The 25,415-nt window shown below is 34.2% G+C and overlaps 2 protein-coding genes across 2 annotated transcripts; both read right to left on the reverse strand.

The window, feature by feature from the left end:
* Positions 1–1,437: 1,437 nt before the first annotated feature.
* LOC149550734 (threonine--tRNA ligase, chloroplastic/mitochondrial 2-like) lies at positions 1,438–21,852 on the reverse strand. Its single transcript, XM_089789995.1, has 6 exons — positions 21,699–21,852; positions 21,256–21,260; positions 3,877–4,185; positions 3,573–3,773; positions 3,424–3,490; positions 1,438–1,652 (listed from the first exon to the last, which is right to left on the reverse strand). The coding sequence occupies exons 1-6, from the start codon at positions 21,850–21,852 to the stop codon at positions 1,438–1,440; spliced, it is 951 nt and encodes a 316-aa protein (XP_089646121.1).
* A 2,083-nt stretch (positions 21,853–23,935) lies between these two features.
* On the reverse strand, positions 23,936–25,183 carry LOC149550735 (triacylglycerol lipase OBL1-like). Its single transcript, XM_089789579.1, has 2 exons — positions 24,573–25,183; positions 23,936–24,291 (listed from the first exon to the last, which is right to left on the reverse strand). The coding sequence occupies exons 1-2, from the start codon at positions 24,717–24,719 to the stop codon at positions 24,013–24,015; spliced, it is 426 nt and encodes a 141-aa protein (XP_089645705.1). The 5' UTR covers positions 24,720–25,183; the 3' UTR covers positions 23,936–24,012.
* Between the last annotated feature and the right edge of the window lie 232 nt (positions 25,184–25,415).

The raw sequence follows: 25,415 nt of genomic DNA on the forward strand, positions 1-25,415 counted from the left end.
CTCTTTAGCTAAGATCATCGAGTGCATAGACTCAATTAACCACTTTCGATCCTCCTCTCTGAAGTCCCTCTACTCTTCCTTAAAGAAGTTCCTGAAGTAAGCTATCACCCAGTTCTCAATCTCTTTAGGTTCATTCAGCTTCACATTATTGTCATCTCTAATGCTATCAATAGTGTTTCTCGTTCTATGGAGTCAAGTTGAACTACGAAAAAATGCAATGTTCCTATCCCCCTCTTTAAGCCATAACTCCCTTGATCTTTGTTTCTAGTAAATCTCCTCTCTACTCAAATTTTCCTTCTAAACTTTCCTATAGTTCCCCTCTTCCTAGATCATGTTATTTGTAGGTATTCCTTCCCCCATAGCTTTCTGGAGTTACACTAACTTCCCTTCCACCTTTGCCTTGGTCTTAAAGATGTTCCCAAAAAACCCTTTTTTCCAGGGCACGACATTTCTCCTTACATTGTCAAGTTTAACAAAGATTCGATACATTGCTATCCCTTCTATTCTTATCCCTCACTACTTAGCCACTCTAGAGCTAAAGTCAAGATGGGATTGCCACATAATTTCATATCTAAAAGGTCTTCGACCCCTAAAGGAATCTTCTTTCCAATTAAAAAGGATTGGGGCATGATCTGAAATTGTCCTAGGTAGTCCCATAAGAGAGGAGGAAGATAATCCTTCCCATTATGCTAAGACCAAAAGTCTATCCAATTTGACTTGGATCAAATCAACCCCTTTTCTACTATTTGACCATGTAAACTTCACTCCATGCATATCCATATCCAAAAGATCATTATCATTTATAAAGTTAGCTAGATTCTTCATACTACAGTAAAATCAATCATTCCTCCAATTTTCTCCAAAGGGTACAGAGGAGAGTTGAAATCTCCCATACAAAAGGTATTCTTGTTTTGAGAAATAAAAACTAATAGCTCCTCCCATAAGCTATATCTACCATTTCTCATACTAGGGGCATAAACATTAATAATATTCCATTTCCTATCATGTATCCTATACTAAGTAATAAGAAAGAACTTTGAGCTATAGATAAGACTACCATTATCAGCATCTGGATTCCAGAAGGTTGCCACCCACTAATACATTTGGCATCGATTTGTGATGGCCAAGTGTCAGAATTGTGACGCAAATGTGTCGCCACTACGACGGCAGCAGACGTCGTTGTTTTTTAGTCACAAATTACGATGTCTATTCTTGGACGTCGCAATTGCGACGCCTATCCGTTGCAAGCTCAACATTCTATCCCATCATTGCTCCCGTCGCAACAGATGTGGTTCCCGTCGCAATTTCGACGTCTTTACAACGCATTGCAATGAGGTGGCGTCGGCATCTGCCCATGGGTTCGCTAAGGCGGGAGCCTTTACAGTTCATCCATGGGCGTCACACTTGCGACGTCCATGAAAACTTGCGACGGTGCTGTCAACGTTGCTGGCCGTCACAATGTTTGCAAATGTGTCGCAATTGCGACGCAAAATAATCAATTGCAACGACGTCTCTATGCACACGACGCTTATTTCGTCGCAATGCACGTGCGTACGTCGCAATTGCGACGTCCGTGGTTAGCAATATGGCGGGGCCGCTGTGGCAGCGATGCCAACTGCCATCGCTGCCACAGCGGCCCCGCCACAAGCTCCCTGATTCCAATTGTATGGTGATTGGATGCTGTGAAATAAATTTAGATGTGGCATGAAGAGGGAGGGTAGATACCAACACTCCACTAGGTAGGCCGCCTCTTGCTTGATGTCCTATGTGCTTGCTAGTTGGGGCCAAGAGGGCGAGGGTCTGCGCTTGGTCTTAGTGCGAGGATTGTTTCAGGCCAATCTATCATGCTCCCTTCTTCAAATTTGAACTCTAATAAAAAGATGGGTTTAATGAACTATACTTCAAATATTTTTCTAGAAGGGTTGCGCGGGATCTCAACCAGATTTATCTTGATAAAGTCTTTTTATGTAACCTGCAATAGTTATATATTCTACAAGAAAAGTGTGCAAGATATAGTGCAATAATTATATGTTTACTACATTGAAATGTTTGTAAATAATGGGAAAAAAATTGTCATGTATGAAATTTATGATGGTGTTACGATGATATTTTTTTTGGAGGATGGGTGTGTTTTCACAAAAAAATATCAAACATGTATTTATGATATGCAGTATTTCAAAATTATGCATAAGGGCAAAGAAATACATTGCATTAGCTCAGAACTAGAATGTATTTAACTTCTAAGTCAAACCCTCAAAATCAATCAAAAACTACAAAAGGTAAATGCCAAGCAACAAAGAAACACTTGTCAGATGAGCCAGTAAGGGTGGCTTCTATGATGTACGATCCATGAGGGGGTTGTAGTTCTTAATGAAAAAGTCTAGCTTTGTTTTAACTCCTAATTTGGTTCAGTTGTTCCACATCAAATACATCAGCCATTATAAAGACTCTCAATTAATTAATTTAGCATTAATTGGTACCATAGAATTATGAGACTGCTAATGTCCCAAAAAATTTCAACCAATTTGTTTTTAGTACAATTTTCCCTATAAAAGCCGTGGGACCAGCTGATTTATGAGTCTCCTGAACTTCTTAGCAGTTTAAGTGGCTCCCCTCTCTTCATGGGACTATACCCTAAGTAGTTGTGATTTCTGTATAGGGGTATAAAAACTTGTTTTTGTTTGTTTTTTACTGTATTCACTAAGATGATTTGCCTACAAATGACACAGGAAGCTACAAAAATGATGTTACTTCTATTTTTAAAAAGAAAATTGTGTGTGAAAGATCTGCATAGCTTTTTGACAATTTGTGTTAATTTTGATCATATATTTGAGTACCTCAAGGAGGCACAAAATGCTCATTAGGCTTCACAAGTTTTTTTTACCATCTTTTACGATTCAGAAGAACCAGTGTTGTGCAATTTGAAAGCTAAATTCATAATAAAGTGCTCTCGATTGATCCATTTCTACTCAGCTTATATAGGCAATGGTGATGTAATAGCAATCACAAACAGTGACATGGAAAGGAGAAATGTTGTGCTTATTGTGACGGGCCAAACAAAATGAATTGCTAGTGATGTATTTGCGTTTGAAAAGAATCACTGTGTTTTTAGATGAAGAGCTTGTGGAGTTCTCGTCAGATTTGGAGGCAAGAAGTCAACAAGTTTGACTTTCCTCCTTACTAGCTAATGCTAAGGGGAAAAAAATTATTGACAAAATGTGGGCCAAAATTCTGGAAAAAATTGGGAAAATCCTAATCAACCTTTTTTTGGGAAAATATCTTGATCAAGACAGCAAATCAGAGACAGCAAATTAGAGATCTAGTATCACAACAGATCATTTCCCAAGAATAATAGAATCACATGCCTGAAATAATGATAGAGAACTTCTGAACCACTGGAATAACTATATCTCTGACGCTCACCATATGATATTTCTGCTCTAATATTTTTTCTCCTCATTATTTCCACCACTTTCTGACAGTACGGTACCTGTTGAATTCCTATATTAATCAGTCAACCTGAAACCCTTTGTAGGAAAAACAAAATATGAACATGCAATCAATCTTCAGACCTGGGTGTCTGTTACAGGTAAAAGACGGGCTTTTACTAGAGATAGCCACAAGGGAAAATCACCAGTGTAATTCTCTATTAATATGCCAAAGAAGCGTTCAAGAGATCCTAGGATAGCTTTGTGAATCATTATTGGCCTGTGTTTCTCTGAGTTTGAATCAACATAGAATAAATCAAATCGCTCAGGCAAATTAAAATCCACCTACATACAGATGTCCACAGTATTATTTCGATTAGAAAAATCAAAGTCAACTCCCCAAGATTATACTAATTAAAATTCATGAGTATATGCCAAATATGTTTACCTGAATTGTTGAGCATTGCCACTTTCTTCCAAGGGCATCTTCAATCTTAAGATCAATCTTTGGACCATAAAATGCACCTCCTCCTTCATCAACAGAATAATCCCAACCCTTGTCTTGAACAGTGTCTTTCAAAGCAGAAGTCGCTTTCTCCCAAATATCATCACTACCCACTGCTTTCTCAGGCTTTGTTGATAAGTTGACTTCATAGCTCTTAAAACCAAATTGAGACAATATTACTTCTGTAAGATCTAGAATAGATCTTATTTCTTCCTTGATTTGACTAGGCAAACAGAAGATATGTGCATCATCCTGTGACAAACAATGAAACTCTTAAGCAATATAAAAGAGATAGACTGACTTGTAAATTTCAAACAAATCTTGAAACTGCAGCCCCTGACACCTACTAGATTGAAGATAGATTCATTTTATCAGTTTTAAATTGGTGTTCATGTAGATGTATAACAGAACAAGTCTTGTCTCCTTGTAGAAATGATTAAAACTGATACTAAAAGAGAAAATGAAGAAAGGCCAAAATAAAGTGGGGTCAAATTCAAAATAATGATTTAGTGTCTAATATTCTCTATTCTCACCTGTGAAAAATGCTCTGAATGCCTCTTAAGATATTTCTAAATGATTAGCTTAAAATCTATAGTAAACATGGTTTCTCTTGCTTGTTAAAGATTAATTTAGGGAGCAGTACCAACTCTTTTTCAACGTCTTTGAATATTAAATACTTCATGCCTTGAAAATGGGGCAGAATAAGTTATCAAGCATGTGTTCCTCAATATAGTATTATAGACAATTATTTTTAAAATGGTCATAAAAACTGTAGATTTCTGCATATAAAGTATAACTGCCATGACAGATCTGTGTGACATAGGATTTTTTATTCTATTACCAATACTGTTCTTTGGCTCTTTATTAAATATGGGTTATTTGATTAAAATTAAATCTATTGCAGGAAAAATGAATTCATATATGAAGCTTTGCAGAAGAGACAATTCATCATGCCCATCAAACATAATAATTGTCGAACGAGTTGCCAGACATCACAAAAGCATTCAATTTACTAATAGTGAAATATTTTTTATTTTCTAAAACATGTGATTTGAATCTCAAACTCAATAGGAGATTCTTTATCAATTCTGTATAATCAGTGACAATGATATGTTGTTTCTGAAATAGTCAATTCTTCAAGAGCTTTACTTAATATCCATTTTCCAATTTAAGTATTATATACTTCTTGTGACCATGGCACCTTTGCCCCATATTGATACATTATTTGAAACAGATTAATCATCGGGTGGGTATGACATGAAATCCTTACATACAATCTTGTATTGATTTCTCATCTATCATGAAGTTTCTTGTATGCCAATGCCTTTTTACATATTTATGAATCTCTGGAAGTGCATCAAGAACCACAAAATTCTACCAATGGAACAATCTTCCCAACATATAACCATGACATCAAGTACCCCACAGAAGAAAGAGTTGTCATCCAAAAGACAACCTTAATGCAATGTTCCATGGGAATGCATATTGCATTACCTGGGGAGTGGAAGATGTTCCTGATGTTCCAGACATCCTCAAGACTCAGAGACTCGGAAAGGATGCCATCTTTCTCAGAACTAGACAGCCTACATCATTTTCTGCATAATGTTCTAAGAAAAGCTAATTTGTTAAAGAAAAACTTTTAAAAGTTAAAGCCTCTAGAAGGTAGAGGTGGGAAGATGGTCATTGCAAATTCAGTACATTGTATTTACTTTTTGAAATTTCAGCTTCTCCTAGTTTCTTGAAGTTACTTTAGTAGCCATAACCTTTTGGAAAAAAAATGCCGTCCTCAAAACTATTTCCCTACATCCCTCAGTCCCAGAAGCTTAGAGAAACACTGCCTAAGAGTTAAAAGAAGACATTAGGGAAACTGAAACTATCACTTACCATATTTGCTAAATCACTTTGTTAAAAGAACAATTATGAGCATCATAAGCCTTTCACTAAGATGCATCTCCAAGGTTGGCAACATTAAAATTTGTATTAGTCCTTAGCTGTAAGATTTACTAATGGCTCCACCCTATGTCATTACCCCTCAACTTCCTATGAATGTAATGGAAGTTTGAAGCTCTTTTGTAAGAATATGCCGGTTCAGCATTATGATAACATTCTTTGAAGGATGAGGATAGTTTTCCATGAGTATCTTGGGGATGTTTCTCTTATCTAGCAATTTAGGATAATTTATTAGATCCTCAAACAAATGAGTAATGGAAATACATGCACTTCCATTTTTATTCTTTCAATCATATTCTAATCAAATCTTTCAAAACCACTCTTGAAAAATAACATCCTCTTTTCTTTATTCACCATAATAACATTAAATTCCCTATAATAGATTTTGTCATCTCAAAATTGACAATTGCAGAAGCTTCAACTTAAAATTTGGTTGTCTCCCCTCTTAAGCTAAAAAAAATTTTGTAACATAAAATTTAGTCCATTGCATCATCATGCACCAGTGTTCCTAGCATAATACCAGGCGTATGCTATGAAACACCATACTTATCAAACATAGATCCCTTATGAAGCATTGGATCACATAAGTAAATTGAGCTATCTCAACCAAGTATTGGCTTATGGCTTTGGAAAATCAATGTAGGTTCTTTGGCCTACATATTGAAGGCTTGGATGAAGATTGAATGGACAATTTTATTTGGCTTTTTTAAGGAAATGGTATTTGAACTCATAAGAAATTAGAGTGGTGATCTCTTATGAAGCGTTGGAGTTTATGAGTGTATCACAACCTATATGGAGAATTAACACACATTCGTGTGTTTTGGGGTAGGGTGGTTATTTGAGTATATATCTTATGTTTCTTTTCTCGTCTTGTTTTCTCTTATGTCAACACTCTTCTTAATTTTTATAGATTTGGTTTTGTTGCATTATTATCTTCAATGGTCTAAGGAGGAGTTCATTATATTTTCTTCTAGCATCAATAAAGTAAATATCAAATGTCTTACATGAGGAAGTACAAACAACTTTGATAAGTATTACTTTCAACTAGCCAAAAACTATTGTTATTGACACAAAATTTTCTTGTGCATTAACAAGTTATAAGTTTTTTTAATGTTGTGATGTTGCTATCAGGATTCAATTGTGTAGTTTTCGGTCAAACTCATTGGTCTATGTTTATGAGTAGTGTTTCACAATAACTTCTTTCTCATTAGAATGAATAGAACAGTAAATACTCATTGCATCTAGGTTTGCTCACGGAGGTGAAGCATTGGGCTTTCTTGAGATATTACCCACCCAAGCACCACTCCAACCCAAATTTTCTTAACCATGGAGTTTTTTAAAGGTTAATGTCATGCTCAAAAATCAAGGCTAAAGCACACAATTTTTTAAAAAAAAGGTAATAACAAGTATCTTATTGAGCTTCACTTTGTTTCGAGAATAGTTTAATATTCTCTACTAAACAGGGCCAACCACGTGAAGGTGGAAGCTCATTTGGCCCCACCCCCCTCCCCCTAACATCACTCTACATTCCCCGTTAACATCTAACATTCATTCATTCTTTCAACCATTAATAAAATGTAACATTCAATCAATATCACATGATAACATTCATTAACACATTAGATTCGTTAACATGCAACATTCATCAATATTCTGCATTAACACATAATTCATGAACATTCATTAGCACATAATTAAATTCATTGAGACATAAAATACAGTCATTATCAATTAAGGTATGTAGTGACAATCATTTCTTTTTTTTCTTTCTATTTCTTTTTTCTATGTAAGCTCTAAGAGGAGCATCAGTGTCATCATCAATTCCCCCCTCATTAGTTGTTCTGTTATCTGTTCTTGATAATCTCAAATTCCTATGCTGTTGCAAAGGGGGGTCCTCTGCAATAACAAATAAAAGAGTTAAATTAAAAATAATTTATTATAATTGTTACAAGTATTTAATTATTTTAAATAACATGACTGTGTCTCTTTACCTGATCTGACCACATCATTTTGTCTAGACTCAACGTCAACACGATCATGAACATCGACCCCTCGATCCTCTATAGCTGCTATACAAAATGTTACGTTAATCCAAACACCAATTGCAATTACATATAAAAAATTTAATAGCAAATGTATACCTCCACCGCATGACTCAGCCCCAAAACATGTTTCTATCCATAGCATGGTCAAATTTCATAATAAAGGAACCCATTTCTATAAGGAAAATATGGACACTACCAATAATGATAGACTCCCAATGTTTGAAAATCCAATTGGAAAACTAGGCCAAAAAACCCTTAAATAGGCAGATCACATCATGAGTAAACATAATAGAAGCAATATGAGCAATTTATGTTAGTGTCTCAGGGCCACCCAAACATCACACACTAAAGGAAAAATTAAGCTTGGGAAAGAAAGTCAACTTTGACTATTTAACATTTTTTATCTATAAATTAAGCTTAGTGTGTGATTTTTGTAGATGTCAGTATCACAAAAGATGCCTCCCAACTCCACAAGGATGACCTCCAATACAAGATGGAGAAGGCTTCATGGTAGCGAGCCATCAACACGATCAGCTCGTAAAAAGCATATGAGTATAATCCAGACCATTGATATTTAACATGCCTAAGAAATGCACATCATGCGAACCTTCGACATCCACAGATTGTGTAGAAGGATTGTCAGGCTGCATTCCAACATCCTACGCATTGTTATCATTGCTTGCTTAAAATAGATATACTCACTTTATATTGGAACTTAACATCAAATAGACTAATTGGTAAAGTATTCAATTTGAAATAAATTTCATTTAGCTTATTTACCTGTGGCTGAGATGCATCAGTATTAGAACCTTCCACACTAATTTCAGCTCGTAGCCGTTCAACCACGGCTCTATAGCCTTGTTGGAAGCCAATTCTCTTATCGTCTTCTGTGAGGCATCTCTTGAACTCTGAGCCCTGCATTTTTGCGTGGTATGGTGAATTTTACTTGCATTGTTTCATCAACGCCAATGGAGGGTAGTTAAAATATCAACAACAAATCATCTATATCCATCACAATATAATAGGAGAAAAATTGAGAAATTTTGAATGAGCAATCTACTATATAAATGTTGCGTGTTTGTATGCTTTGCTTGTACCAACATATTTTCTCCAAATTCTTATGTTGGGTAAGAGTTAGTTCAGCTCTTTGGAAATAAAAATGGCTGCAAGTGCTGCTGCATTCCCTCATTCTTTCAATCACTGCCTTTATTCTCAACTATTGGAGGAAAATTCAGTCAAGGGTGAGATTTTAAATAATGTCATATTAGTGAATCACAAGTTTTCTTCACTAATCTAGATTGCAGAGTCTTGACTTCAATTGTTGAATTGTTTATATTGAATATGAAAATCCACTACTGTTATCATATTCTATTGACCTATTTATAATTGATGAGCTAAATAAGGGAGTCCTAGCATTTCCCTTCACATTATATAAAAAATTTGATACAATTTTTCATTTACTAATACTTACAACTCTTGCTTGAAGTTTCGAAAAACCACCAGAGCTGAGCTTGTGTGTCCCGTGCTTTTCTAGTCTTGCCTTTGTTGCCTTTGATGTGTCAGGCAATCTATGAAAAGTTTGAAATATTTTAGATAGTATAAATATGGAGGTTAATTAGTACATAATTAGATTCTCAACAGTATCACATACCTTGCTGTACTCTCCACTGGTGTAATATTATTTTTCTTGTTAGCTTTATACTTTCCATCCAAAATCAGAGCCTGCCACTCAGCCTCAGGAACATAGGGCGGATGCTCATACTTGGGGTTATCCCGTAAATTTTTTCTGTACTGGTCCCTAATATACTTCAAACATAAACTATCTTTTTCAAGGAGCTTGTTTCTCTCGAATGCACGAGGTCCAAAGAGTTGGGTCATGCTCTCTATAAGATCATCCTTCAACGGTTTGCGTTGGTGATTCCACCTTTTAAGTAAAAAAAAACATGTTAGACTCATAAATGAAGTGAAGCTACCTTTAATATAGTTCAAGAAATGGACGAAAAGGAAAACTATTATAGCAATGATATGAAATCAAAATAGTGGTTTGGGGTTTTAGTTAGGATATGATGTTCCACCAGGTATGCATGGTGGGCCCAAATATTCGCAAACACTCATCACCAAGTTTTCTCCAAAAAAGATCATTCCCTACAAAACAATCATGGGATCATTAGTCGATGAAGAGTGATCAAAAACTAAATTACTATTATATCACTATAGAATAATAATAACTTTAAAGTACCTAGAACTTTGGCTACTTTTAATGGAATGCCTTCATCGTTGCTGACGATCAATGTGACATCCTTCACCATTCCTGTACTAGGAACATAGGAACATCCAGGAAATGATGTTGCAGGTACTATTGCAAAAAGTTTCATAAGTTTCATAAGTCTTTGTCACAATCGAAGTATAAAAGAACAAATGATAATTGATGTTATAAAGTTGTAAAAAAGAAACTGTTTGTTGCTGTCATAAGAGAGAAAAAGAGGGATTTGTGTACCAGCAGATGGTGCAACAGTCGATACATGTAAGATGCGTGTTGCTGACTCAGAAGTTAGAAAGAGATTTGTGGTTGTCCTGGATGGAGGTGGCGTCATCGTAGGATTCAATTGATGTGAAGCTAAAGAATAAAATTGTTAGAGCATGCATAAATATAGAACGCATGGACTAGCATGGACAAGATTGTTAGAGCATTAAAAAAAGGATTGTTCGAACATGTATTGTCAATGATTATGATCATTCCTATATATATTCAGTGGAAAACAGAAGTGGGGAATGGAACATGCGATCTACCTGAACCACCTGCAGCACCCTCATCATGGGAACGGGGCTCGAAATCAAGCAAAAAACTCTGTAAAGACAACGCATCCATATTTTAATTAATGCCATAAAAGAGCATAACATAAAAACCATTATTGAACTCTTGTTATAATTAAAAATTTCATTAATACTTACTTTTAAGGACTCAGAGGTGTGCAACAATTCAGATGCCCTATCCTTTATTTGTTGAGTCATAGGCTTTATGGTTGCCAAACGTAGAATTTCTTTGCTAATTTTCTTTAAATTAATTTTAATCGAACCGATCAGGTCATTGGTCTCTACTAAATTGATATAGAAAGGGTCCTCCTCAGGGGGGGCCTGCTGAGGGACTACAAGTTCCTTTCCCTCCCTCCGACCACTAGCCCTCTATGAAAACAATAGTATTAGTATTATCAAAATTACTCCAAAACAATAAAGAAAACAACATTAAAAAAATAACATTTTGCTTCTATCTAGTTTGCACAATTACAAATGAGTTTTACCTACTCATGTGTAGATGAGCCAGGAGCATCGTCAACATCCCCTTCGGGCGGTTGCTCCATATTGTGCCCCTGTGTCAAAGATGAAGTATAAAAATGTTAGCCAAAAATTTATTGACTAAATGGTATGTTGGAGTCATTGATTAGAAGTTGGTTTAATAGCATGTACCACCCCCATGATAGTAGCCTCATTTGTATCTATGCGGTTCAAATTGTAATCAATAAGAAGCTCTTCCCCTGCATGTATTAATTTTATCGCACAGATGAATACACGATTTCCCTCACGCGCCTCAAATATGCAATTGGGTTGCTTTATAGTTGACCCAGGTTGTGTACTATTTATAAAACCCGCAATATTCCCTGTTGCTTTTGGCCTTCCATCAATGTATATAGCCACACTTTTACTTTGATTATTGTCTTGCTATTGTATATAATTTGCAGAGAGGGCATACCTACGCATACTTTTTTTATATTTAACAATATGCATCCAACTTTTGTAATCGTAACATGGTCCAACATACTCCATCAATTCAGAAACTTTGTTGTAAGACACCTTTATGCCGTCCATAGAAAATAGGCCCAAACCATGTAGTGATGATGGTGCTATGCGATATATCATCTCGTTAACACAAAAATCAGTGTTTATTGGAGGAAGTTCCTTGGGTACCCAATGTTTCTGTAGATGTTGGTACCTCAAGGGCACCTCGATGTCGCCTTCCGTCTCATCATCATAAGAACATGACCCCCCTTGAGAAAGGAAAAATTTCATGCGTTTATTGAATTTCCTTCTATTCCTTTGACCTCTAGTTAATCTCCCTATTCTAGATAAACTGCATGTCTCACTTTCCTCTTCTATTCCTATATTTCCCTCACTCGAGGAAGACACTTCTGACAAATACCTATTTGCCGGTACCTGCAAATGGGAGAGATCTTAGAAGACATCAATCTTACTATTGATGTGTGTATTAAATAGACTGTCTATAAGGAGTATTGACTTATACCTGTCAATCCATGAGACTATGCGGGATGCTCCTGAAAGGGGTTCAATTTCCTGCAAATGTAATTCAATTATCGTGAGCATAATCACATCATAATCATAATCACATCCATCATTAGCATCACATAAAAATTAAAAAAATTAAAAGGTACACAATAAAACACTTAAATCAGGCTCACATTATAAGCCTACTAGGGAAGTAGGCCTAGTGAAGGGCTAAAACTGGGTTTTTGTATCAGCTGATGAGTTGAGGGCTTAGTCACCTTGGGGACATGATATTTGAAGTTGTTTGATGTGTGTGGAGGTGGAGGAAACACCTAGACTAAATCCACTTGCATAACATTTTGAAATTTAGTTAGATATTTTATATTAATTAAGATAACTATAATTTCTTCCAAAACCCATTATAATAATTTTAAAATGGATTACTGGTTTCTTTTTACTTACCATGTAAATCCCATAGATCCAAATACATGTACTGAAATAAGTTTTCTAGTTTTAGTTTGTAAATCAACATACTGATACAATGTTATTCCTATTCTAAAATGAAATGTTAGAGATACTTGAATTATTAACCAACAAATTGGGTAAGCACTTATATTATGTTTTCCCTATGAATTTTATTCTAGGTATAACTCCCTTTTATAGATATTTAATGAATTCCCTTTTCTAAAATAAACACTTACAAATGCTTTTGACCTAAAAGAAAATAAGGCTCAATACATTCACGCATCAATATCTATTTTAAATAGTTTTATTTAATTAATTTAGATTAGTAGTATTCTATTTGTAGTTGAAACTTGTAGCTTTTAAATAGATAATGAATAAACTATGTAACCATATATATAAGACAAATATATTTCTATCAAGAAATGAATATTAAATAGATTAAGGATTGATGGCATACCTGTAAATTCCATCATCATCATCCTCATTGTCATCATCATCATCATCATCATCGTCCTCGTCATCATCATTGTCGTCATTATCATCATCCTCCTTGCCATCATTGTTGTCGTCGTCGTCATCATCAACATCTTCATCAACATCAACATCATCTTCATCATCATCATCAATAGTAGCATCATCTTCATCATCTTCTTCTTCTTCTTCATGAAAATTTGTGTCAGGAACATAATCCAATAACTGTCGATCGTGATCACCATCTACATCATCTTCTACTTCTTCGGTATCTTCTTCTTCCATCGCATTATACTTTATTGGCCTTCCTCTCGATTCATGTCTAACAACAAATGACCAACCCGGTTTATGTGGAACCTCTGAGTAAAATACTTGCTCACATTGGCTTGGAAGAACATAAGGCTCATCCCCAACTGGCTCAAACGACCTTGTATTAACCATTGTAAATCCATTATCATGTTCAATAACAGTTCTATCAGGATCATTTGGATTAAGTCGTAGCCTGTACCATTTGACAACGAAGAGTACTAATTTGAAGGAACTAAAGTCACACTCAATTATCTCATCCAAAATGCCATAGTCTCAATTTTCAGACTCTTGAGGATGTAAGTCGTTTCTAGATGAAATATTAGTCACTTGAAAGACTGCAGTTATTCCTGAATCACAAGTTTTCTTCGTGTCATCCAACACTTTGACGCAAATTTTTTGACCATTACAGAACATAGCCTTGTGGTGTTTAACCTGCAATAATATGTGAAACATATCAAAATTATTGTATCGTGAGTTGATAAACATATGGGTGATTAATAAATTTGTACGTACCTGGAAATCTCTTGAACCACGTGCTAAATCTATTTCCCTTTGCGTAACATTGGAATCTCCATTACGATGAGCTTCTTTAACCAATGAAGATACACCTTCCCATGTTAATGTGTGACCAGAATGTTGACATTGTTCAATCCATACCGTCATCCAATCAAGATTGTTTGCAATATACAAATGTAGTGCATCCCACTCTCGAGCACCTATACAAAAAAAAAAGACAACTTACAACCGATTTATTTTGAAGATTAAGAGATAATTTATTACAATAACATCTTATAATTTATTACCTCTCACTTTCCTCAATGTACCTTTCCCCATCAAGTACTCCCCTTCTAATTTTTTAAAAGGCTCGAGATCCCAAATGCGATCTACATGGATATTTGATGCAAACTTAGGAAGATATTCAGTAATGTACACCATAGTCTGGTATACCATATATCCCTCTACCATAGAACCCTCAGGATGTGCTCTTTGTCGAACCAAAGCCTTCAAAGATTTCAAATGCCTCTCAACCATCCACATTGACCTAGTGTGTACAGGTCCACACAATTCAATCTCCTCAACTAGGTGTATGAGGTAGTGTTCCTGTGCATTGAAAAAAGTTGGAGGTAGACATTTTTGCATTTCACACAGTAAATGAGGAATTCTTCTCTTCCAATAGTTTATATCTTCTTTATGGATTTCTTTAGATGACAACCACCTACATTAAGAGATTCAAGTCACAAAATATATATAGATATGAGACTTTACAAAATAATATACAATAGATTACATAGCAAGAAAAATAAATCACGAATATAATAAATATATACAACAAATTGAACAGATATTACTGCTTACCTCATATATTTTCCAAGATTGTATATCACTTGTTTGATGTTATTGTTGAAGTGCTCTGGGAGAGATAGAGGAAGCACTTACTGCAGTAATTATAAACCAATCATTTCATTGTTTTCTAACATAACATAATGAAAAATTCACGTAGTTTATGAATATATTGTAAATACATAACATAACTTACCTTGATGAAAGTATGCCAATCATGCATTTTGAGCCCTGGCCCAAATTCACTTTTTTTTGATATGAGATTGTTTATGTTCGCAGCAAATCCTGTGGGAAATTGAATTTTTCGTATGACTTCTTTTATGGCATCACTTTGCTGCTCCGTTAATAACCATGGAAGGGCACTTATATAATATGATCTCTGTTGCTATTTGAGTGAATGAAATTTTTCAATGCATGATTGGATTCATGTATGTCATTACAAATTTTGACAATTTTTTCTTTGTCACGCCTTCCATCCAATATTTTCCACAATGTCTCTGTTATATTCTTTCCAATATGCATAGTATCAAACAAATGCACAATTTTTAAGTGCTCGTAGTAGGGCAACCTACTAAATTGTCTGGGACAGCTTTTTAGTCCCTTTGGAAGGTTGTCAGTATTGCCTTGACGACCTTCACGATCATCAATTACACAATTAGTCAACAAAAATCATAATAGAAATATATAAATTACAAACATAAACCATTAGGTGGAATGACATTACCTCGACGATTAATTCTATTATATTCCAACTTCCATAGGCGAGGTGTCATTCTTCGTGGCTTTGATGTAGTCTCTTCTTTCCCATTGAAAAGATGTTTTTTCGTACTTCGATACTTATGATTCCTGTGGAGGAACTGTCTACACTCATCAAACACCTGCTTTCCTAAACTTTTTGAATGACGAGATTTCATCTTTGGACCACAAACTTGACATGCAAATTTTCCCTTTGTTTGAAGACCTACAAGATAATGATGTAATTGGATTATTAAATATGTTGATTTTTATAATTAGAATTATTGTGTGCAACTTGAATTCACTATAACATACCACAAAAATGTGTTAGCCCTAGGGCATCATGTATTGTCCATGCAAGTATTGCATGGAATTGAAATTTTCTTTGTCGTATTGGTCTAGACACGTCATACATAGTGACACCATTCCATAACTCCACCAACTCGTCGATAAGAGGCTCAATATATACATTCATATCTTTTACTTGATATTTACCTACTTGAATGAACAGTAACATTACATAGTTATTGTGACCGTTTTACTGCAAGATTTGTAAGTACGTGTAAATTAATAACTATCAAATGATAAGATACCTGGAACAATCATTGCCAACATAATATGCTCCCTCTTTATTGACATCCATGGAGGAATGTTATTATTGATAACAAAAATAGGCCACACTGAGTAAACAGATCTCATCTCTCCAAATGGATTGACACCGTCTGCTGCCAATGAAAGCCTGAGATTACGAGGTTCTTCTTTGAAGTGTTGCCACTTTTCCTCTATGGGCTAATGCCGAACCATTCGCAGGGATTCGAATAATGTCATCTCGACTTCTATTGCGTGCATGATAATCCATCAATTGAGCCAAGCTACTACACCTGAATAATTGTCCCATCCGTGGAATAATGGGGATGTAACGAAGAACCTTTTGAGGCACCTTTTTTGTTAGTCAATCTGTTCGTTATCTACTCGTATGACATACAGGGCATTGTGTTGCAAATTCATGTTCTTTATAATATATAATATGATCATTGGGACAAGCATGTATTGCTTCATACTCCATTCCAATATCTTTCATAACAGCAGTTAATTCTTGATATGAGCGAGGTAGAATATTTGATGATGGTAACAGAAACTCACCTATCAATCTACAAAAAAAATTATAAGTTGTTAATATAAACAATATTAGTGGTACAATATTCACCCTTTGTTAACTATAAAGACATAAATGACATACCTTAACATACGTGACATTGTTATGTTGGATAAACCATTCATAACCTTCAAGTTCAACAACAACAATACAGCAGAGAGAAGAGTTGTTTGGGAGTCTTTCTATAGGGGCTCGTATGCCTTCTGAAGTAGAGGTACATCGAGGCTATCATCATCATCATGATCAGATACACTTGGACTAGATGTGTCATGGATCAATGTATTTATACCATCCTCTTCAATTGTGTTTTCTGGCGCATGATCGTCATCTTCTATGGGATCATTATCTTCACCTTGGATATTTGCACCTCCATGTTCCTCCACTTTGAAAACCATATTCTTTGGATTGTTGTGGTTCATATCATGTACTTCCCTGGGAAGACCAACCTATATAAAATTGATTAACATAAATAAACCATGATCATCAACTCATCATCAAGTGATTTCATATGTATATAAATTGTTAAAATGATATAATGAACGTCTTACCAGTGGATGATAGTCATGCCCCCCTTCAATGTGACCATTCTCCCTACAATGTCTCTTAACTATTTTGATTAGCAGTCTTCTACGGTTTAAGCCCTTACAAATATTGCAAGGACAATAACATTTTCGATCACCTTTTCTTTTCAAGTTAGACCACAATCTAGCGATTGTCTCCCTGTTTTATTCTTCACTTATATTATCTGACATGATCGTTCTTTGTAGGAAGCAAAAATTGGGCTATGAAAACTTCGGTCTACAACTTTCACAAACTAAGAAAAACTATTGAAAGTACACAAATCTTCTTAGACCTAGCTAAATACTTTAATATTTTAAAAATACTTTCTTTGACTTTATTCCTAAGATTATTTGTAAAACTTTGACCAACCGCCTGAAGGTCTTATTTCAAGAGACCTTACAACATTAAGCCATTAAAAGAAATTTCAAAACATATAAGCTAAAAGTCTAGTTAAAATATACATTAGAATAAAAAAAAACAATTTTCATACCCGAGCGCGTGGCTATAACTAGTGCAACGGCCTTCTTGCTTAGCTGTAGAAGCTCTCCAACAATCAAATTATACAAACTACAAGGCCTAACAAAAATTTGAAAACATATAAGCTACAAGTCTAGTTAAAATATACATTAGATTAGATTCAACAATAGTAAGCAATGTTATTCAGAATTAGATTCAACAAACCTTAGCAGTGTAAATGGCCATCTCCTCTAAACTGGACTCCAGACACGAGGGGGCATTCACATACTCTTCCCCTAAAGGTATCCTGAAGAAAAAAAGCAACTATTCTTGAGTTTGTGAATTGCACCTTGAGATGAATGAAGCTTAAAGGGAATGAAAATTGTTTTCATACATTTAAATTAGGATGTAATATTTATTCATAAGTATATACCTTGCAAGCACTTAAAATTGTTGTTATATGTGTTGAGGGAAAAGAAGAAGTTTATACTTATGTGTATAGACGCACTTCCTGTATGCGATCCAAAGCTCGAATGTTATCAAGTGTGTCCAATGATGGGGAGAGACCTCTATGCAAGCAGAAGATCTGCAATGAAACAAAAGAAAAGAAAATTTTCTTATAGTAAGAACAAGTTTGTTGTGCTACACAGGGTACCAACAAAATAGTGTATAATATCTTTTTCTTTACCTGGCTTTCAATTCAGCATGAGAGCCTTTAATAGAAAAGTCAAGTTGATAACATATTTAACAAGAGCTGCAGGGCAACATAGTTCTTGCGTAAGTCCAAGAAAATGTGTGAGGATTCACATAGATTTGCGTAAGTCCAAGAAGATGTGTGAGCATTGACATAGATTTTGTGAACATTTTCTATGTAATGAAGATTTTACTGCAAATGGAATGAACCTAGGGGTCGATTGGTAAACTGATTATTTGTATCAAATGGTGTAAAATTGAAACTAAAACCATTTCAACTGGCGACGCCACTCATGGATTGTTCCTCTATATGTTATAATACTTTCATCATATATCACAAATATGAAATAGAATATGTAGCACACTGAAATAAAGCATTGAAAGATAGTATCTAAATGTAATTAAATATATGGAACTGGTTATAAGAATTTGTACAAATCAATCAGAATGGGTTGAAATCAGTGCATCTTACTTCAACATTTCATGTAACACAGCCAAATCAAAAAGAAATCTCGCAGACAAACTACCTGAGATTTATAACTTTTATCTTCCAATATCCAATGGCTCCTTATAGGTGTTAATACAAAGAAGCTAACTATCAAAAACTGTGGCAGTGATAAACATTTTGAAAAATAAAATTGTATTAGGTATAAATAAAAAACAGTGAAGAATGGTGTAGACTTGTAGCCAGAAGATAACACAATGAAAATTGATGAGCTCTTTGTTATCACCCACCTCAAAGAAACGTGCATATCAACTCCAAGTGTCAAATGTCAGCTGTAAGTGTAACAATGCAAGTTTTCATCTGTATAACTTGTTTTTCTGCTACAGTCAATGCTGATACATCCTGCTTTAACATAAATAGATTAGTCACCAAACAAATTATCAAGAGACCCTATGGTCATCGTCATGATTATTTCCTAAGCCAATTTCAACATCAAAGCCTCTAATATGAATATAGAGGATCATAACTAGATCCCATATGATTGTCATAGAGTGAGATCTGAAACATTGTGATTCAAAAAACATATACAATCTCTTCTAGAAACAACATCAAGTAAAATCTTGGATAGTAGAAAAATTGTTATGTATAGCAGAAAGTTGTTTTTAATTCACCAAATAGAAGGATGTTTACCAACGAATAGTTAATATATTTTTTTGCACTGACAAGTGTGGGCGGGAAATTCTTGGGCTGCTACTCCTAAAGTCGAATATGATGATGTTGAATGTCCTGCCTCATGGAAAGTAAAATCCTATTGTGCATGTCTCCAAAGGTACCATTGGAATACATCTAATGATGTTATGAGATCTTATCTCTTTTTATTGGGTACCATCTTTGAAATACTTGATCTCTTCTCATTCCTCAGTTGATCGAGACTGCAGCCACAGTACAAATAAGTAACCAACTATTTCTGAGTTTGATTTTGCTCTAAAGAAAAATGCCAGAACCACTTCTTTTTCTATTACTGAGTTTTTCTGCATGTAATCACTAGTTTGCCAAGTTGTTTGAAGTTTGAACCATGCTCCATATATGCCAAAGTAAAATAATCAAGTAGGATGCATGTGAGCGAGAGATAATTATGTAGAACCTAGATGTACAATATAATTATGTGCATTCTCTTGCATTGGTGTTTTCCTGTATCGTACATATTATTATTTTGAATTGTAATACTGATAGCATGTTCACCATGTCTTTTCTCTGAATTTGAATATTTCTTTTCATGTTTCATTTGCCGCTTCTTTTCATAGTACCTTTGAGTTGTACTTGTTTACTTAGCAGGTTTTTAGGGTACTTGCTATTTTTAAAGTGATAAAACGTTAAGAGAGATTATGTTTAAGTTTTAGTTTGTTGGATAGCCATTACCATCTTAATTACCCTTTCTCACTACTCTTATTAATTGTTCTCTTCTTAGAGTGATAGAGCATGAATAATCATTTTGCAAGTGTCATACCCTCAACTATGGGACAACTTTCTACAAAATTTCCATGTACCACTACCACTTTCAAGTTATCCTATTTTTAGAAATTGTTTGCTAGAAAAAGGTGTTTAGTATACTTGAATTTAGACATACCTAGTAATGGAGACCAATGAATGACTGGAGACATACCTTAGCTTGCACACTATCTTCTTGCAATGGAGTGCCTAGTGCTTTCTTTGAAATCAACTCACTGCATTACAAATTGGAAGAGCCAGACAAGTTTGAGATTCTTCATGCAGGCTGCACAAATTCATATTCTCACTACTAAATGGGAGATCTTAGGTTCAATTCCTATCTAGTCCATAAAAATATAACATAATGAATGTTGTCATGCCACACTTCTAGGTATATAAACAACTCAATGGTCCTTCTATTGCACAATTTGAATGTTACTTGATGTTAATATAAGAACAGATTAGAGCACTATATGGTTTTCATAAATGCAACTTTTGGTATTAATTTTTTAGCTAAGCTATCTATTGTAAAATAAAAAATTCAAGAGGAAGCTATATTCACATCAAGAGAAAGCTATTAAAAAACTATACTAAATAGTAGAAGCATATCTTTATACAATAATTACACTAAATTTGAATAGGTTAATAGTTGTTTAGTACATATAAGAAATATAAAATGCTTAATACATGTGGCAAAAGAAAAAATGCAGTTAATGCCTCTTAGCCATTTAGAATTGTAAAGTTTACAATTATTGAAAGGCATGTATTGAAGGAGGAATGCCAATTTTCTTACATAGAATAAATAATGGTAAGGTTCCAAAATGGAGAGGAAACTGAGGTTTGTGCTTCAACTCAAAGGAAGGGGGCCTAGATGATTAAGGTATAAGTCCATCATGAGTTAAATCTAGCTTTTATGGACAATATCATACCTGACCTAGAATATAAAAATCATACTAAAATCCATACAAAAATCTAAAAAATGGTTCTTTGTGATATATAAAATCTTGACATATTCTGCTTCAATATCACCAGTCTAATGGAGTTGTACCACTACCGATCTCCTTGTTACAATACCTACATTCTATAAAATAAATCTGTATGGAAGAGTATTCTATTATGATGCTATCTTTTCACTTGATTTACATTCAATTTGATGCCTATTGAAAGGATTTGCTGTGTATAATAAATATCTCTTTCTATGAATGTGAATCAGTTTTCTGTCACTTTCTTCAGTTTTTGCTGAAAATGAGTCGTTCTCTTACTCTTTGCTTGGTCTATTCGTTGTGTTAAATTCTATTTTTGTGGGAAATTATAGTGAAAGATCTCGTTCCCAGAAGGGCTTCTCTTCCTGTTCCAACAACCCCACTATCACCTTGCCAGTCCAATTCTGGTCCCAGGTACATATTTTGATGCAGATCCCAGGATCGAGTAGATTCAGATGCAGTAGATCTAGTTGCAAATCCAAATACAGAGTCAAAGGAAGTGCTGGTGGAGGGAGCAGGTCCAGTCGTAGAGCCAACATCCATGGAGGGCTCTTGTCCCAACCCCCACCCGTGAACCGACCCCCACCCCACCCCTTCTTAGAAGAGTAGGCAACCTCGGAACTACCTTGAGAAATGGAGGTGAAGGTAAAGGCCTTCTGCAGCAACAAGATTCTCCTTCTCAACAAGATATCAATAAACGTTTAGAAATATTTAAGCATATATGTAGGAGACGGTTATAGTTAGTAGTAATATTAAGGATTTCAGGAGAACTGAATAAGCCCTAATTCGAAGATAACTTGATAGAATGTCCATAGTTGTGTTGTTGAACCAGACAAAATCTTGTTATTAGTGATTCCTGTAAGGTGTTAGCTAATATAAATATCTATTTCAAATACAAAAATCTTGTTATTAGTGTACCTTCGACACTTCCAATGTTATGCGAAAGGCTATCCTGCAATGCGCACGCCTTTCCTTTCAGAAGAACCTTGTGTCGCACGATTTCATTCAAATGAGGGTTTTGGCTTTTTTTTTTCTCTTATATATCGCTGCCGTCGCAATTGCGATGCCTGACGTCGCAATTGCAACGACATCGGGCTAAAATTGGAAAAAAAAAGCTAAAACCACATTACATTTTCTTGCCGTCGCAAATTAACGTCACGAATTGACCCCTAATGTATTAGTGACCCCTCCTGAAGTTCCTTCTACTTCACTATAGCAAAGTTTTGCCCTAGGCCAAACAAAACTTGCCATATTGTCCAAGTTAACCATAGACATTTTAACCTCTTAGACAAGTAGGAAATCAATTTTCTGGTTTGCTAGCTGCTATTTGAGGGTAAACTACTTATGAAGGCTATTCAACCTCCTCATATTCCAAGAAAGAGAGATGATTTCCTACCTTTTGTTAAGGATTCCAAAGTGGCCTGCCTACCACTTGCCACCTCTCTAGCCATCTACTTGACTTTCTTAGTTCTTTTACTTGACTTCCCTACATCCAACTTCAATTCTATGATCACTTCTGGTTTCCTTAGAACTCTTGTCTATCTTCTTTGTGTTTGCCACTTCTCTTCTTTATCATCTCAACATGTTAAGATAAACTACATATCATTTTGAGTAATTTAATTTTTCCCAACTTTTATATATAAGTGCATGATTAAGACTTGTTTATCACTATTTTAAACACTTTTCCTAGTAAATATATTTTTACTATAAAAATGCATAATCTCAAATTTGTAAAGAAATCATGTGACATCATATTAGCTAACACCTCAAAGAAACCCTAATGAAATTTTTACAGCTCAATAAACATAGTAATATTGAAACCAAATCCAATTAATCTATATTAGACAAGTGCCATCTAATGACTAAGTACTTGTTGTATTAGTTATAGTGAAATAATAAATATAAAATATAAAACAAATTTTCAATTAATTAAAAACTTTGTTAAGTAAAATGTAAATTTTATAATTGATTTTAATATTTAAAAATAATATTGTATTAGAAATAAAAAATCATATTATGAATTTCAATTATTTATAATATCATTTTCTAAAATATTTTATTTTTTATTTTAAGCATTTTATTTTTAAATTATATACTACTAAATTGAATGATTAAAACTACAAACAAATTAAAATAATATGTGATATCAATCATAAATCAAATTAATACAAATTGAAAAATAAATAATAGAATATAGTAAATATTTTTAAAATATATAATAGTTATAGATGTAGTAGTTTTAAATACAACTTCATAAATTAATTTGAAATAAACATTTACTATATTGCATTATGATAGTTTAAACATATAGCTAAAAATATGGAAAAAAAATGTTAATATTGGAGAAATTGTTGCTATTATATCAATACAAATCTAAAAATGTGAGTTTTTTATATTCTAAAAATTGCCTTTTCTAACCATTCACACAATCAATAAATAAATTTCACAATTCATTCACTTAAAATGTGCATGTAAACAATAAAAAATATTAAATTTTATGCATATAGATTGGTTGGAAAAGAACAATTTAATAATTCAAAAGTGATTCAATAGTACTTAGCCTATTGACAAGTACTAATAACAATTTTATGATAAAAGTTATATTTTAGCCTTATTTCTGCTGTCTTTTAATATTTAGAACTATACACTAACTCCTTAAATGAAATTGTGTTGGGATCCAACCGTTTCCAGTGATTGCAGGAGTTAATTTTGTACTCTACCCAAATTAGGGTTAAGTATTTTAGGACCCAGTCGTACTGCATGTATATAATTTACTGGGCTGTGTGCTGAAATCCCTGGAATCAAAATTCCTGGACTCAAAACTCCAAGGATTCTGCAGAATATAGATACTTTAGTTTCTTTGAATTCCTTTCCCTTTATGTAATGTAGAACTAAACACTGTAACAGCTCCCATAGAGCGATTATTTTTATAGGTATAAAGAAGACAGGTGAGAAATTTCTGTTGGGGGTCTCTGCAAGATTCTGCCACAACATAAAACAATAAATCAAATCCAAATGGCGTAGATAAATATCACTAATGCAAACAAAATGATGTAATCCAAGTAGTAATTAATATCTTATACTCTCAACATAAAATTATATATCAAATCTATGTGGAAATAATATAGAACAATATTACTAATCCAAACAATCATTAATACCTTCTACTTTCTCAACATTAAGCGATATATCAAATCTGTGCCCAAATGATGTAGAAAAGCCTGAACAATATCACTGATCCAAACAATAATTAATAGTAATACCTTCTCAGAGTAGAAACTGTTATAGTAAATACATGCTCCAAAGTCCATGTACTTGAATACATCATCCTCAAATGGAATTCTTGCAATAATGTCATTGGAATACACAATTCTGAAATATCTGGCTGTATCTTCGTTCTTCTTGTTCATGAAATCTGCAAATGTTTTATCACCGACTCTGGGCTGTCCAAATGTTTAAATAGCCAGCAATTTTTCCAAGGACTTTTCTTCATTCAGAAACAACATTGCTGTAAACAATACAGCCAAGGCTCCTCCTAGACTGTGGCCTGTCACAATGAATTTTGCATTTTTGTGGACTTGTAAAAGATCTTTCAGCTTTTCATGGAGCACATTGTAGGCTCCTCTTAGACTGTGATTGTCTTTGTCAGGGTCCAAATTGCATGAGAATTGTTTATCTTTTGAACAATTTGAACGATTTTTCAAACCTAGAGCCTCTAGAAACCCTAAATGGACCTTTCCCATTTGAGGGAATTCATACCATGACAAATTTACGTCTGTTATGTAGTCATCACTCTCAAATAGCCCCGTTCCTCTGAAGGCTATCACTATTAATTTGGCATCTTTCTCTTTATCAAAAAATATAAATGCCTTTGTAGAATTCTTCTTCAAGTAATCTGGTATTTTTATGTTTTTCATATAGACAGATCAGTATTTAGAAAAAAGTAATAATTCAGTGTCATTGAATTTCTATAATTTATCTATAATTCATATGAATGTTTGTGAATCTTTTAAAAAATCCTGTATATGATCCATCATCAAAAGAGTCTACTATGATTCATATAAAATACAAATTTTCTTTTATATTTTTGAATTCTAGTTCATCTT

The sequence above is a fragment of the Cupressus sempervirens genome, chromosome 6 (assembly GCF_028749045.1).
Source record: "Cupressus sempervirens isolate cs-2001-9-10 chromosome 6, ASM2874904v1, whole genome shotgun sequence".
Taxonomy (NCBI): domain Eukaryota; kingdom Viridiplantae; phylum Streptophyta; class Pinopsida; order Cupressales; family Cupressaceae; genus Cupressus; species Cupressus sempervirens.

Bases quoted from the DNA above. Each gene is read 5' to 3' on its own strand.
- LOC149550734 (XM_089789995.1), bottom strand. From the start codon at position 21,852: ATGGATGTTGGCTCTACGACTGGACCTGCTCCCTCCACCAGCACTTCC. The intron at 3,774-3,876 runs GTAAACATATTT...ATCTGTATGTAG, and splicing joins GGCAATGCTCAACAATTCAG to GTGGATTTTAATTTGCCTGA. The intron at 1,653-3,423 runs GTGAGCGTCAGA...AATTGGAATCAG, and splicing joins TAGAGCAGAAATATCATATG to GGAGCTTGTGGCGGGGCCGC.
- LOC149550735 (XM_089789579.1), bottom strand. From the start codon at position 24,719: ATGAACAAGAAGAACGAAGATACAGCCAGATATTTCAGAATTGTGTAT. The intron at 24,292-24,572 runs GTATTACTATTA...ATGTTGTGGCAG, and splicing joins ACAGTTTCTACTCTGAGAAG to AATCTTGCAGAGACCCCCAA.